At 47.5% G+C, this 14,801-nt stretch overlaps 1 protein-coding gene across 1 annotated transcript in view; it reads right to left on the reverse strand.

Moving 5' to 3' along the window:
* Nucleotides 1-14,801, reverse strand: part of pdlim7 (PDZ and LIM domain 7) — a gene marked incomplete at both ends in the record, with an annotated part of 29,840 nt that overhangs the window by 2,116 nt on the left and 12,923 nt on the right. The window contains 8 exons of the mRNA XM_080526158.1: nucleotides 1,025-1,145; nucleotides 1,736-1,916; nucleotides 2,518-2,761; nucleotides 3,760-3,812; nucleotides 6,686-6,722; nucleotides 7,568-7,722; nucleotides 11,328-11,518; nucleotides 12,856-12,883. Of these exons, the coding sequence (XP_080382284.1) occupies nucleotides 1,025-1,145; nucleotides 1,736-1,916; nucleotides 2,518-2,761; nucleotides 3,760-3,812; nucleotides 6,686-6,722; nucleotides 7,568-7,722; nucleotides 11,328-11,518; nucleotides 12,856-12,883 (1,010 nt within the window). The remainder of the gene's footprint in view (nucleotides 1-1,024; nucleotides 1,146-1,735; nucleotides 1,917-2,517; nucleotides 2,762-3,759; nucleotides 3,813-6,685; nucleotides 6,723-7,567; nucleotides 7,723-11,327; nucleotides 11,519-12,855; nucleotides 12,884-14,801) is intronic.

Genomic DNA, 14,801 nt, shown 5'->3' on the forward strand with positions numbered 1-14,801 from the left:
CGCCGCCCCAGTGCCTCCTCGTTCATAAAGGCCAACGGAGAAACACATCAGTACAGTCGGCTAAGTAGATTACGCCAGATGCGGCAGTCATCCTGGGTACAGTCTGTCAGCCTTACGGAGAGAGAGAGAGAGGGGAGGCGAGCGCTCCCCCCCAAAAAATACAAATCATCGTTTGTTTGTTGAAAGATCTGATCCGTCCAGTTGACAGAGAATATTACCGTCAGAGATTGCGTTCAAAGAAGTCGAGAGCGGGGGTTTGGTGAAGGCCATTGCTTATTCAGCAGACACACTCTTTTAGGAAATAAATAAATCACATTCTCTGCCTCTGATTAATGAGATGCTACTAGGCTACTGGCCTAGTTTGTGACCTGCAGTTTTTCCAGGTAGAGTAATCTAATCTAACGCCAGGATGACGATGCAGCTCTGGTGAGGCTTTCTAGCTGTAGCCGTCAATAGAAAGAGCCTTCCTTCCCCGTCTGTGTGTCCAGATCTACTGGGCCAAGCAACATGATGGAAGCTCCCCAGAAACTGACCAACTGAAAGACTAGACTAGGTGGAGCCGCTGTCACCCAGAAAACCGAATTTCTTCAGATGGGTCAACACAAGAGTGAGTCTGGGCTCAGGGTTGTTTCTGGACCGGGCCGTGGGGGCGGGGGTGGGGATGGGGGTGGGACGGACGGTGGCCAGACTCCTGGTGATCTCCTGGTTGGTCTCCTGGGAGCAGTTGTTCAAAGCCTTTCATCTGGATCAGAATGATCCTGATTCTTTTTTTTTTGCTATCTAGGATCAGATCTATCTAGGATCAGATCTATCTAGGATCAGATCTATCTGGGATCAGATCCATCTGGCTGATATTGAGTCGTATAGGAGGGGAAATCAGAGATTCGATCTGATCCTGGATCAGAGAAATTAATCAGGATCGTTCTGGATCCAGATTAAACGTTTTGAACAACTGGGCCCTGGTGGTCTCCTGGGGGTCTCCTGGGGATCTCGTGGGGGTCTTGTGGGGGTGCTGGAGCCTCACCTCTCTCACAGTAGGGCTCTCCCTCCTCCATGTAGAAGGCCTCGTTCCTGATGGGGGCCTTGCAGGCTGCACACATGAAGCACTGGACGTGGTAGGTCATCTTCAGGGCATGCATGATCTCCTGCAGGGAGGAGAGGAGAGGAGAAGGGAGGGGAGGAGGAGAGGAGGGGAGTGAAGAGGAGAGGGGTGGAGAGGAAGAGAGGAGAGGAGGGGAGAGGAGAGGAGTGGAGAGGAGAGAAGAGGAGAGGAGTGGAGTGGAGAGGAGAGGAGAGGAGGGGAGAGGAGAGGAGTGGAGTGGAGAGGAGAGGGGTGGAGAGGAAGAGAGGAGAGGAGGGGAGAGGAGAGGAGTGGAGAGGAGAGAAGAGGAGAGGAGTGGAGAGGAGAGGAGAGGAGTGGAGAGGAGAGGGGAGGAGAGGAGTGGAGTGGAGAGGAGAGGAGAGGGGAGGAGGGGAGTGGAGTGGAGTGGAGAGGAGTGAGGTGTTAGTTGGTCTTCAGGAGTGCTCACACACAATCTGCTTGAAAAATAATCATATATTATTGCTTTTGGTTCAGAAACGGTACTTGGTCATACTGGTAAGTGCTGGTGATGGTTAGAAGACACACACCCTGCCTGCCCGCCCACACACACACACACACACACACACACACACACACACACACACACACACACACACACACACACACACACACACACAGTGAAATGGACCTCACCCCTGTGATCTTCTTCTTGCATTTGGCACAGTTGGGAGCGTAGCGGTTGTCGTAGCACTTAGTACAGAACACAGACCCCCGCTCCTCGAAGAAGCCCCCCTCCTCCAGGACCACCTTACACTGGGAACACGTGAACTCCTCTGGGTGCCAGGAACGACCCAGGGCGACCAGGTACCGACCCCTGCAACACACACACAGACACACACACACACACATACACACACTTGAGGAGGAGCACAGCTGATATCAACAATAGGGGTTTCTACTGTGAAATTGACACGGCCTGATATAATGGAGATATAATGGAGATATAATGGAGATATCAGATCTGGACATATCTAGACATGACTTACAACATTAACGGACCGGTCCTGAACTCTTGACCTGGCACATTTAGAATAGAAACTGGACCTATGAATCAGTATTAACAACTTGGATGAGTGATGCATGTAAGAGGTGATCTATGGGTGCTTTTTTTTATTTTTTATTTTAGGGTTATTTTATATTTTGTCCTTTTCTCTATAGCCTATTATTTTTTGTTTGGTGACAGCAAGAGTTATTCTGTGATATTGTTATCATTTTATATAAAAAGTTGTATGAGTCGAGAAATGTGTTGACCAAATGTGACAATATGAAAAATTCAATAAAATACTGATATAAAAAAATAAAAAGAATCAGTATTAACCACAAAGTTCCACAGAGGAGCAACAACAACAACAACAACGTAAGTGCATCAGGCTGGTGGGGGCGGGGATCACAGACAGGGGGCAGTATAGTCCCACCTAATGATCTTGTTGCAGGCGCCACAGAGCGGGGTCCTTCCGCTGTCCTCGGGTGCCTGCTGCGCTGCCTGCAGGATGGAGCTGCGGTTCTGCATGGGGGTGGGCTGGGCGGGCTGGCGGTGCTGGGTCAGGGTGGTGCTGGTCTTGTCCGGGTGGTACCGGTCCGCGAAGCCTTTGTCTGTCACCCAGGGGGGGCGGCAAGCCGGGCCGGAGCTAGCCGGCGGCGCCGCGGGGGTCTTAGAGGCTGGGGGAGGGACCACCAGACACACACAGGGAAACAGCCATAAAACACCACATAATAACACACCCAACCAGGGGGGTATTCCATCAACGTTGCTAAAGGAAAATCCAGGCTTATTCTGACAAGTCTCGCGAGACTTCTGAGAAGAAAATCCAGGCTTTATTTTTGGATAAATCTCACTAGACTTTTGGAACAAAAATAAGCCTGGATTTTCCTTTAGCGACATTGATGGAACACCCCCCCCCCCCCCCCCCTGTTCGTCTACTTGTCTCCTAGCTCCCTATTGACACAACAATCGTCTCCTGGCGGTTCCTGCTTGCCACTCTGTTGGGGGGCGTTGGTGCTACGAGGGTAAAAATTGTGAGCGGCTCGAAATAGGGTTGGCTGGAGCAACATAAATATCTACAACGTTTATAGACATGCCTGACGTACGTCAATACTGAGCATAGGGGAGCGCCAAGTGTCCCCGGTCACCCCGGTAACCCGACCCCCCTGGAGACCTGGACGCCTGTCACGTCTTACTGCACCTCACCTCACACACTCATACCTGGGGGGTGTTCCATCAACGTCCCTAAAGGACAATCCAGGCTTATCTTGATCAATCCCACGAGATTTAACCCCCCCCACCCCCCCAAAAAAAACTGCCTTATTTTGAGAACTTTTGCGAGATTTCTGAAAATAAGCCTGGGTTTTCCTTTAGCGACATTGATGGAACACCCCCCCCTGATGGTGTGTGACACCAACTGGATGGTCTGTCATGTCTTACTGCACCTCACACACTCCTGGTACCAACTGGATGGTCTGTCATGTCTTACTGCGCCTCACACACTCCTGGTACCTGATGGTCTGTCCTGTGTCACTGCTCTACACTGTGTGTTGGTGAAGGGAGCTCCTCCTCACCATGAAAAACCCTTCCACCAACCTCCGTTGTAGGAGAATAATAATCACATTTATGAGTTTAACATGTTATATCATTTGTGTACAGGTTTGTGGTAACTCACCGTCAGGCTTGCCTTCTACTGGGGCCTTGGCAGGTGGCGGAGTTGGTCTGTGACTGTGGGAAGATCATACATCTGACTTAGAAACACGCCTGGCTGCGGTGTTACTATGGTGATAATATGGTAACTATGGTAAAACTTCACACTGGAGTACCCATGCGGCCATGGCGCTCTGCCAATCGCCGTCGTAGGTTTGTTTGTGGAACAAGCAACACTGATAATGTAAGGAGATAACATTCAACATTCACCACACAGAACGGCTTTGTGTTTCTTTCTTTCTTTTTTTTTGTGTGGCAGTATTTACTTATAGAAAGTGCAGGACAAGTCCTAAAACGTGAAACAGGAGGTGTTGATGCATTAGGTGATATTCTGCAACATATTTTGGTGTTGGTGATGTCTACAGTCTGAAGCTTTACCAAGCACCAAGCTCTTGAATGTTATGACATGCCTATGGATGGACCACTACAGGTATGAAAACCAAACACCAAAGGAATCGGACAAAGTATGACAAATATTCACTTACATTAACATTTTGGCATTCAGCAGACGCCTTTATCCAAAATGTTACAACATAACTTACACTTGAGTGAAGAGATTTGGCTGTGCAGAATGTCAGCCTCTTATCTTAGAAATAATAACCACCAGATTATATTCATACCCTCTGTATGGTACTGTACATGAAATCCAATTATTAACCTGAATTGCATCACTCATTACATCAAAACCCTGCCTTTGAGGCATTTCTTATTTACGTCGTCTTGGGCGCCACGTTCTCTGAGTTAGAGCGGCGTGATGCAATCATTTCTCATTTGGAAGAAAAACATTCACTCAAAACGTACATGAGAAGAAGTGAAATTACCGCACCTTTGATCACGCTCTCCTCTAAAGCCTCTTTGATACATTCATCCTCCACTTGCTCGTACCTCAATCAGTGTCACTTACCAATCTTATCTTACAAGCTTGTAAGTGTACTTTGGCTTAGGCCTACAGTATGTTGACTGACACGTATCTGGTGGATAAACTGTAAGTGGATAAACACGCGGATACACTGTAAGGAGTTATCACACACACACACACACACACACACACACACACACACACACACACACACACAGACGTGTGTGTCAAGTACTTTCAAGTCTGATGAAAACCACCATGTAATCCAATCCACTCCACGCTCAAAGTGTAGTAGAAGAAGAAAGACACAGGACAGGACAGAGAGACAGACGGGCTGTTTTTCCAGATGTTTTATGTATTTGATCACAGAAAAAAAAAAAAAAAAAGTACAGGTTTATCTTCCCTTCCTTTCTTATTAGAGAGAGAAGCCCTAAAAGATGAGGAGCTCCGAAAAACAGTAAAGGATACAGAACTCAAAACGCAGAGTGATGAGAAGAGAGAGAGAGAGAGAGAGAGAGGGAGGGAGAGAGAGCTTACAGATCAAAGGAGGTACTGAACTACAGAATTAGAGTGGAATAAAGAACGGTGCGTCCCACAGCTGAGACGACCCCCCCCCCTCCCTCCCTCCCTCTCTCTCTCTCTCTCTCCCTCCCCTGTTATGATTACTCTGAGTAGCACAGTTTGAAATAGGAACACAACCACAGAAAAAAGGGTATTCACATCATGGTGTTGACGACATTCATCCACTTCTATTGCAGAAGTGACAGTTGACAGTTAGGCTCAGTTATGCAAAGGTTCCACTGAGGGCTTTGAGATCTAGGCAGAATTTCTTCTATTTATTGTATTTTTTTTACTTCTTTTTCATCCTCCCTTAACCCCTCCCCCCTCCCCCCCTCTGTATCTCGGCGGGGGAGTTTTACTGCCGTTGATTGGAGGGCAAAGAGTGGCAAGTTCGTTGTCGGTTTGTCGTAGTCGTGTAGCTATCGCTAGCAGGCTCTGGCTCGGGCCCTGCCCCCCCCCACCGCGTCGCCATGGAGACGTTCAGGATTTGATATTAAGGGCGCGTGCGGACCTCTCGTGGTGCCAATCCCTCAGACGGGCATAACGAGGACTCTGAATCTCAGTGAGGAACTTTTCCCTAATCAGAGACAGACAGAGAGAGAGAGAGAGAGAGAGAGGGGGAGGGAGAGAGAGAGAGAGGGGGGGAGAGAGAGAGAGAGAGGGAGAGAGAGAGAGAGAGAGAGAGAGAGAGAGAGAGAGAGAGAGAGAGATATCGAGATAGAAGGACAGAGATAACAGGGGCAGATGAGAGAGTGGAAGGAGAGAGAGAGAGAAAGCAATAAGAGGGAGAGAAAGGAAGTGAAAAGGGAGGGAGGGAAGGAGAAAGGGACAGGGGGAAAAAAAGACATGACAGACAGGAGTTATTAGAGGAAAGTAAAGGTCAGGAGAAAGGTGACAGCTCTGAAAAGAAAGAAAGATCTACCTCTCCGATAATTCAACATGCAACGGAAAACTACATCACCACTCCATGTATAAAGAAATGATATATATGCATGTACACTGTCCTGTACACGTAAATTAGATTACTGTAGATCTATATTTCATGACTGTATATCTCACACCACACACACACACACACACACAAGCAGCTGAAATAAGTACTGTAGCTGTACTCATTCAACTATTAGGATTCAACTATTCAGACACTTGAGTCTTGATCAACTTGAACTTTAAAACACACAAGGCAAATTAGCAGCACACGCCCCACACACGCGTGTGCTGGAAGCTGATCAACGGAATAACCGTGTACACACAAAGGGCCGGATTCACAGACGAGGCTTTAAGCCTAGTCCTAGTCCTGGGACTAAGCCTAGTCCTGGGACTGAAAATCACACTTTTCAATGTAAAGATCTCCATTGAAGATGGGTTTTTTTGCGTCTAGGATCAGGCTTAAGCCTGGTCTGTGAAAGCGGACCCTATGAGTTGCTTCAGCTGCGTCAGACGCGACACACACACACACGCGGTTGGTTACCTGCTCCGCTTCATGACCTCATCATCTGGGTCCTGCACTGAGAGATCCAGGAGAAACACACGTCAGAACGCCGTAAATGATACAGGGCAACACGTGCACACGCACACACACACGTGCACAGACCTTTTCCAACATTCAAACTACACAAAAGCCACGTTATTTCCAGCGTCCATATGGACCTGCTGTCCAGAGATGTCCATGATAACAGATGACACCAGATCCGCAGGACACAGTGCCCCCCCCCCCCCCCTCCCCATCTCCTCTATAGACTCAATACTGCCAGTGAACCCCAAAGGACCCCGATGTCCTGTCCAGGCTGTGATCCCATCCTCCCCCCCCCTCTGGAACACCATGGACCCAGTCGCCCATCTCTCCTCCCTCCATCACTCTTCTTCTTCCTCCCCCCCCCCATGTCCGTCCACCCCCCTCCCCCAAGGCCTTGTGTCATCAACCTCTCTCTGAACCACTCCAATCTATTCCCCTCTGACCCCTTTTTCCTGTGTGCCCCTCTGCTTCTTTGACCTCTTTCTCCCCCCCCTCCGTTACCTCTCTCTCCCTCTCCCCCTCTCTGCTTCTTTGATTCCTTTCTCCCACCCCCCTCCTCTGCGTCACCCCTCTCTCTCCCCCTCCCTCCCTCTCCATCTCTCTCTCTCCCTCCCTCTCCCCTTCTCTGATTCCTTTCTCCCACCCCCCTCCTCTGCGTCACCCCTCTCTCTCCCTCCCTCCCTCTCCATCTCTCCCTCTCTGATTCCTTTCTCCCCCCCCTCCCCTCCTCTGCGTCACCCCTCTCTCTCCCTCCCTGTGTCTGCCTCTCCCTCTCTCTCTCTCTCTCCCTCCCTCTCTCTCCCTCTCTCTCTCCCTCCCTCTCTCTCTCTGACTTACTGAAGTCGGTGCCTGTGAGCTGGGCCAGGATGCGGAAGGAGCGGGACTGGGTGGTGCCGGTGCGGGGCTGCCAGTCCTGAGTGTCCTCGATCAGCCTCTTCTTGCTGCGGTCGTTGGGGATGAAGCAGGGCAACGCGTCCACCCGCAGACCGTACCTAACACACACACCACGGCCGTTACCACGGGTACCAGGCTTAACACACCCCGACGGAAGCGCTGGACCAGCGATATATATTCGATGGAAACGATAGCCACACCAGCACCGTTAGCATGCACCACTAACTAGCTAGCTCGTCCGCTATAGCGGACACTGAAATGGTCATAAGATACTCATCCTTCATTTAGTGTGGACTCTTCATACAGAACACACACAATTCTCTCAATGTTCTCTCATTAGTATCCGAAAAAAAACGCATGCCTGTTTGTCTATAAACATGTCGTTATCTCAACGGTAGGTCGATTGCGTACAATTGAGTTAATTAGATATGGAAGTTAATTAGTTATGGAAGGATTCAGTAAGTACACCGAGCCGAAATAGGGTCATCATTGTCTGGTCATGGTTAAAAGGAAGGAGGTAAAGTCGCTTTTCTAAAAGACTTTATTAATATCCCTGCCTTACACCCTTTTACCCTGACCCTAACACATAGCCTACATTCAGAACAACGTTGACGTTTCGCCACTTCAATCTAGCATTTCTGGATCCTCATCACAGGCCAGAGGCCAGCCTACAGGGGGGGTAGTCCATCAACATCGCTAAAGGACAATCCAGGCTTATTTTGATAGATCCCGCGAGATTTATAAAAAAAAAAAGTCTCACGAGACTTATCAAAATAAGCCTGCGTTTTCCTTTAGTGACGTTGATGGAGTACCCCCCAGGACATGCACCTGGCCCTTACTTGCACTCGGGGGGGTAGATCCCATCATAGTAAGCTTCAGCCCTACAGAGCAGAGAAGTGAAGAGAAGAGGAGGGAGGGAGAGAGTAGGAGGAGGGAGAGCGGAGCAGGAGGAGGAGGAGGGTGAAAGGATAAAGGATGTGAGAGGAGGAAGGAAGGCAGAGAGAGCAGATGGATGGATGAACAGAGTACAGAGAGGGGGCAGAAAGAAGAGGAGGAAGATTCAAAGATCAATCACAAAGGGGAAAGAAAGGATATGCTGCTAGTTGAGGTTTAAATAGAACTTTCTAAAAAGAACCTCGGAAATGAGAAGCTGAGCTTGAGGTTCATTAGAGACAAACACATGTTCACTTGCCCAGGCGTATACACTAACGTAAGCATTCTAATTAGGTTCAGAACCCGCCATCTTTTTAAATAAATAAATCAATCTGTTACTAAGCCTGCAGGTAGAGATTAACTCATTACACATTTTCAAGTTACTCAGCTTTTACAAAAGCGGGATGGAGGTTAATTAAGTGAGAATGAACTGTACTTTGACAGGTATTTTTGACAGGCAGTCAAGCAGTAAGCACAGGAAATGAGCAGAAGAGTGTTTACTAACTTCTGTTCACCAGCTTCCATCTGCAGAACGAAAGAAAGAACGGAACACAGAGAGAGAGAGAGAGAAACAGACAGAGGGGAAAAAAGGTCAGTCAAGGGAAACATAAGGGGAAAAAAAGAGACAGAAAATGTCAAAAAAAAAAAGTAGTTGTAGACAACAGCCAGGAGGAGACCAAAATACTTTTTTTTGTGTGACGCAGAAAAACATGCAGGAGGTGACAAACGAGACAGGCTGTTATTGTCGATAGAGAAAAAGACAGAAAGACGGCATTGTGGCGGGGCATGTGGAAACCAAGCGGCGTCTCTCTCCCTCCCACGCTTCTGCTGCACAACAAATTCTAATTAACACGTGTTTGTCTAACTCCTTCAACTGGCCAAGGTGGCGTAAGGTCGAATAGTCCCATACAAACCAACACAAAGCACTCATTTCCATTCAACAGTCAACACCAGAAACTCAAATATTTCCATTGTGGCACGGTAACACCCCAGACAATGACACAGAATGTCGTGGCGATGATGCAGCACCAAGGCCACGGTGAGAAAAAAAATAAAAACACACCAAACCTGCTTCAGTAGTACGACAAGCCTAGACATCAGACACATTCTCCAAATGTCAAAATAGTACACCCACAACAAGCACTCAGCCCCGGCTAGCCGCAGACTCTACCAGCTCTGCGCTGCGATGATTAAGCCTTTCGGAAAGGCTTTCCTGTCATTTTTCCCGGTTTAGTACGAATAACAGTTTCAGATCAGGTTCCTTCCTAAATCATTCAGGATTACACACAGTAGTGTCGCCATGCCAACTGCTGTAGCATATGAAAATCACCTAAATCACGAGAAGAAAAGAGCGAGAGGTTTTTAAATGAGGTGCCGAGGGTAATGCGTGTTTATTGCACTGAATCAGGGCAACAATAGGGGGTTGATTGAACTGACACCTGTTTGTGGTTTACCCAACTTGTTGTTCCCCCCCCCCTCGTCTGGCTTGGCAACAATGGAGCGATGTTGAACTGCAGCTTGACAAATGTATTTACAAAATGGCCACCGGGAGAAAGTCTAGCCAGCTGCTGGGGACAGAGAAAGCAGCAGGTTTGCCTCCTCTCTCTGCTGGCCCATGCGAAGGCGTCTCCAAGTAAGGCAGTTCAAGGTAATCCAGCACCGGTGCAGTAAAAAAGCACTTTGACAACTCAGCAAATTTTATGGGCGGGGTCCTGAGTGGGGCTAAATACAGCCGCAGACAACACCATGCCAAGAGTCAGACGTCAACCCCCCCCCACCCCCCCGCCCTCAGCTATGAGACCAGGCTGCCCCCAGCAGGGCCGGACCACCCCGTCTTACTTTATGAGCAACCCACCCACCACAAGAAGCAGATCATTTATGTTGCACTCACACAGTCTCCTTATAGTCGACATGGAACATCTGTTGTTTTGGTACGTTTTAGAAAAACCTTGTAAACTTTGAGTAAAACTTTTTTTTTATATATATATATATATATACATCCCCTGACTGTGGTGAACTCTCACTCACTTGAATGATTTTGCAGAGAGAGAACAAAAAAAATAGCCTACCGTCTGTAAACCGTGACTTGGAGTTTTAAAATGTCTCGGATGTAGTTAGGAGTCCACACAACACAACGTTTCAGTTTGCACAACCCAGGGATGAAACAAGTAGAGCGGCTCTAAAACACAGAGGTTTTTCGAAAACAAGCCGGTTCTGCCCAGACAACAAATGAAAAAGCCGAAAGATCGAAGGCCAAACAAGCCCTCGGACCACAGAAAGGTTCTGTCTTACAACCACACAGGAATGTTAACTGAGGAATACCGTAGTAACTGCATTGCGGACAAAACAGAACATATTCTTAGCATTCATAGCATTTGGTCAGACAAAACTCCACTTGAATCCCAGCCCATCTCTACAAAACAGTACGTCAAAACAGACCAAGTAAAGGCATTGATACTTTGTAGAGGGCAAAGGACTCCTGCATCACAATCAATGATGTCATCTAAGATGTGGACAATGTTAAATCACGGTACTCACTACCCTCAAAAAGGCACAGTCAGCCATTCCCAATCAACAAAGATGGTTGTACTGTATGTCTGACTGATTTAACCCTCAACATTTACAGAGGCCATCCTTAAACACATATGTAGACTTATAGTCAAACAACAACAAAAACTGACCGCTTCATGTTCTCTCTCTAAGCAGAGTGGTCTTTCTTTTTTTTTTTCTTTCTTTCTTTCTTTCTTTCTTTGTCTGTTTGTTTACCTACCCGTTGTGTGGCTGCTGCATGCTGGCGGGCGCCTGTGAACCTGAGGTGTTAAGTTTAGGGGCGTACGCCACAGGTTTAATGACCGGCCCGGCGTTGCCACCGCCCGCTGCAAAGGGCCGCGCCATCTTGTTAATGGCCGTGCTCGGCGCGAAGGAGTACTTGGGCTGAACTGAGGCGGGAGCGAGCGAGTCCTACAACAAGGTGTGAGAGAGGGAGACAAAGAAAACCACCGCAAACGACATGCGATTAGACATGGCGCACACACACACACACACACACATACACATACAGTACACACAGACAAAACAGTTAATCACATTTCAGTTTCACAATCACAGATCTGCCATCTTTGTAACCTCCAACCAGAAGCTCTGGGAAACCTTAATCATTTTTGGTTCCCCGACACAGTAATGACTACGTGTCGCAAGAACGGCTGCTGTCAAGGCCAGCTGAACGTTCTCTGTTCGTAGGGAGGAAGTGTTTTAAGACCTGTGAAAACAGCCAATTGTCTGACTGATATTTGTCTTGGAAGCCCGCCAGCTGTCCAGGGGGACGTTCTTTAACTGCTGACTAGAAGCCCCGACGCCCGGTGACGAAGTGCTAAACTTGACATTTCACTTACCTCCTAATGGGCTTACTCATTAGTCAGGGGCGTGTTGTTCAGTGTGCCTGGGGGAGTGTTACGGTGTTACCGCGTTTGTCCACTAGGTGGAAGATGTTCATGTTGCATGTTTTATGCCTTCAATGCAAAGACCACAGCATTTGTGACGGCAGCCGGTGAAAGCGGGAACAAGTCGGGAACAACCGACCGAAAATGTTTCAGACTTTTCATTCTGAAAAATGTAAAATACATTTCAACGTCCTTGAAAATTGTTCCCACTTGTCAAATATCGTTCCCACTTTTCACCAGCTGCGGTCACATTTCTTTTCAGCGTACACCTTTTGCATCCTAGTGACTCTACGCTGAATTCAATGAGTGACTCTGTTATGACGGCACACCGTGCTGTGCTGTACTCACACATGTTGTCCCTGACATATGACCGGATCTGGGATTGTGCGACACCTTAGGGGACGCGGCTCAAACAAACACAGGCACACTGGAGTGACCGGTGCGATATTCATTCCATTCGACAAACAAACCAATCATCTCAGGACTGACTGATGCTCCCACCATGCACTGTGGACCCCCCTTCCCCCCCCCCCACCCCAGAGAGCCTCAACGGTGATTGAATCCGAGTGACTTTGAACGGAGAATGACGTACGCTGTCGAGACCGCTGAGGAGGCGGCTCAGATGTCTCACATTTCATCATCCGTCACCACAACGCAATAATAGACCGTGGGGAAACATGTAAGCACACCTCCCTCAGACCAGAGTATGTACTGTACGTTTGGACCAGAAGTCAGAGAGGAATGTATTCATGGTCTGGTAAACCTGGGGGGAATCTGTCGATTCACATGGTGAAAGCATCAGTCTCTGTGAAGGTGAAGGTGTTAGGTCAAGAAAACACAGACGGCAGGATGCCTTACTTTCTGTTCTCCTCCGGCGTTGAAAGCTCTGGAAGACAGACAGAGAGAAAGAGAATTAGAACAAAACGTTACATTATAAAACACACAGACTTTCATGAAGTATAATGAGGTACAGTAATTTATGTAGCATAAAACATTTTTTTAAATTAAGAATTAAGTGACTGGAAAAACAAGGATGTGTCTTAATGTGAATGATGACTCTTGGGAAAGTTCTGAATTAGAAACAAAATGTAGCCTTCTTTTCTGATCTCACTTAATTTGCATGAAATTATATGGATGCCACTGTTGCGTAAACTTTGTCTCAATTACAACGTAAGTGTTCGTTAGAAGTCGGTCGAGAAGAATATTACATTACAACAGATTATCTCCCATTTTCCAAGATGCAAATAACAAGTGTATATATTTTGGGGCGACAATTATAGCGCAATTATGTCATGCACTACTCCGATGCATCCGAGATTCAAATGACACATTGGCTCTTGAGGGTTCTATAGGCCTACATGTTGGGCTGCAGCAATGTTCATTCGTTCATTTCGATCACTTATGGGAGTGGCACATTACATGTCAACATTCTCAAAGGGAACCCTGGTTTACCATCAGAACGACCTGCATCCCCACAGTTCTAACTCTGAATACCATCCAACACCTGTACCTCACGTCCCTATCCGTACAGACATCCCAGGGTGCACTGGGGTTAAGCCTGGATGAGCCAGGCCCCCGACCACACACATTCTGTTAGAGCGTATGGCTGTAAACACAGAGGGGCGACACACACACACACACACACACACACACACACGACAATAGACAATGTTTCCTGTGACTCTGCATACCCTCTAATTACGGCCTGCCCCCCCGTCATTGACAGACTAGCATTCTACACAGGATGACAAAGTACAACAAGGCTGTCTAAGATAGAGAACAGAGAGAGAGAGAGAGAGAGAGAATGCAAGAGGGAGAAAGGAGAGGGGGGGGGGGGAGGGGGGAGCCTGATATGACTCTGTCAGAGTTGTAGGGGATAAGTGACAAGTTAAGCGGCTGCAACTGTCAGGGAGGAAGTTCAAAGTACCTCACCTGAACCTCGCCTAGTGTCTTAAGACTGTTGACATATTTCACAACACAAGCAAATGGTACCAGGCGTTAAGTGTTTGACACTCTTGAACATGGTGTGGGAAACAGAAAACATAGCGCAGTTACTGTATGTGTGTGTGTGTGTGTGTGTGTGTGTTTCTTTTGGCCATGAGAACACAACTGGAGTAGTGCAGGGGGGAGAAAGGCAGAGTCATTGCCTCTGGGACCAAATCAGATAAATCAAGAGGCCTTAATGAACTGAGGCTGACCTGGACGGGGACGTGATCCACACCCTCTGTGTAATCATTTCCCTCCACATTTCAACACTCATTATTTCTCACTAATGCACTACATGCTCTGCTGCCAAACAACCCCGTCTGTGGTCTGAGATAGCTCACCAAACTGACCCAGAGAACATGATAGATAGATAGATAGATAGATAGATAGATAGATAGATAGATAGATAGATAGATAGATAGATAGATAGAGAGATAGAGAGATAGATAGATAGATAGATAGATAGAGAGATAGATAGAGAGATAGAAAGATAGATAGATAGATAGAATTCAGGTGTTACAGCAGCTCAGACCACAAAAAAACTACAACAACAAAATAAAGTGACAATTGAATAATAGGCTAATATAAAAATCAAAAATAGATACAAATACAAAACAAAGATAGACCAATAGACATTTGGGAGCTTCTATACTACAGTGGGTACGATTGAACATCCTCCAGCCTGACTCTAATCACCCTGATGGAAGCCAGTCAGAGGAGGGGACGTACAGGGTTTTCAAGGTCGTACCATCAACATATTCAAGCCACAACCTCCACGCAGGTCACTGACAGTGAAACAGTGACATATGAGGCCCCTT

This window comes from Nansenia antarctica (genome assembly GCF_963989245.1).
Source record: "Nansenia antarctica genome assembly, chromosome: 3".
Taxonomy (NCBI): domain Eukaryota; kingdom Metazoa; phylum Chordata; class Actinopteri; order Argentiniformes; family Microstomatidae; genus Nansenia; species Nansenia antarctica.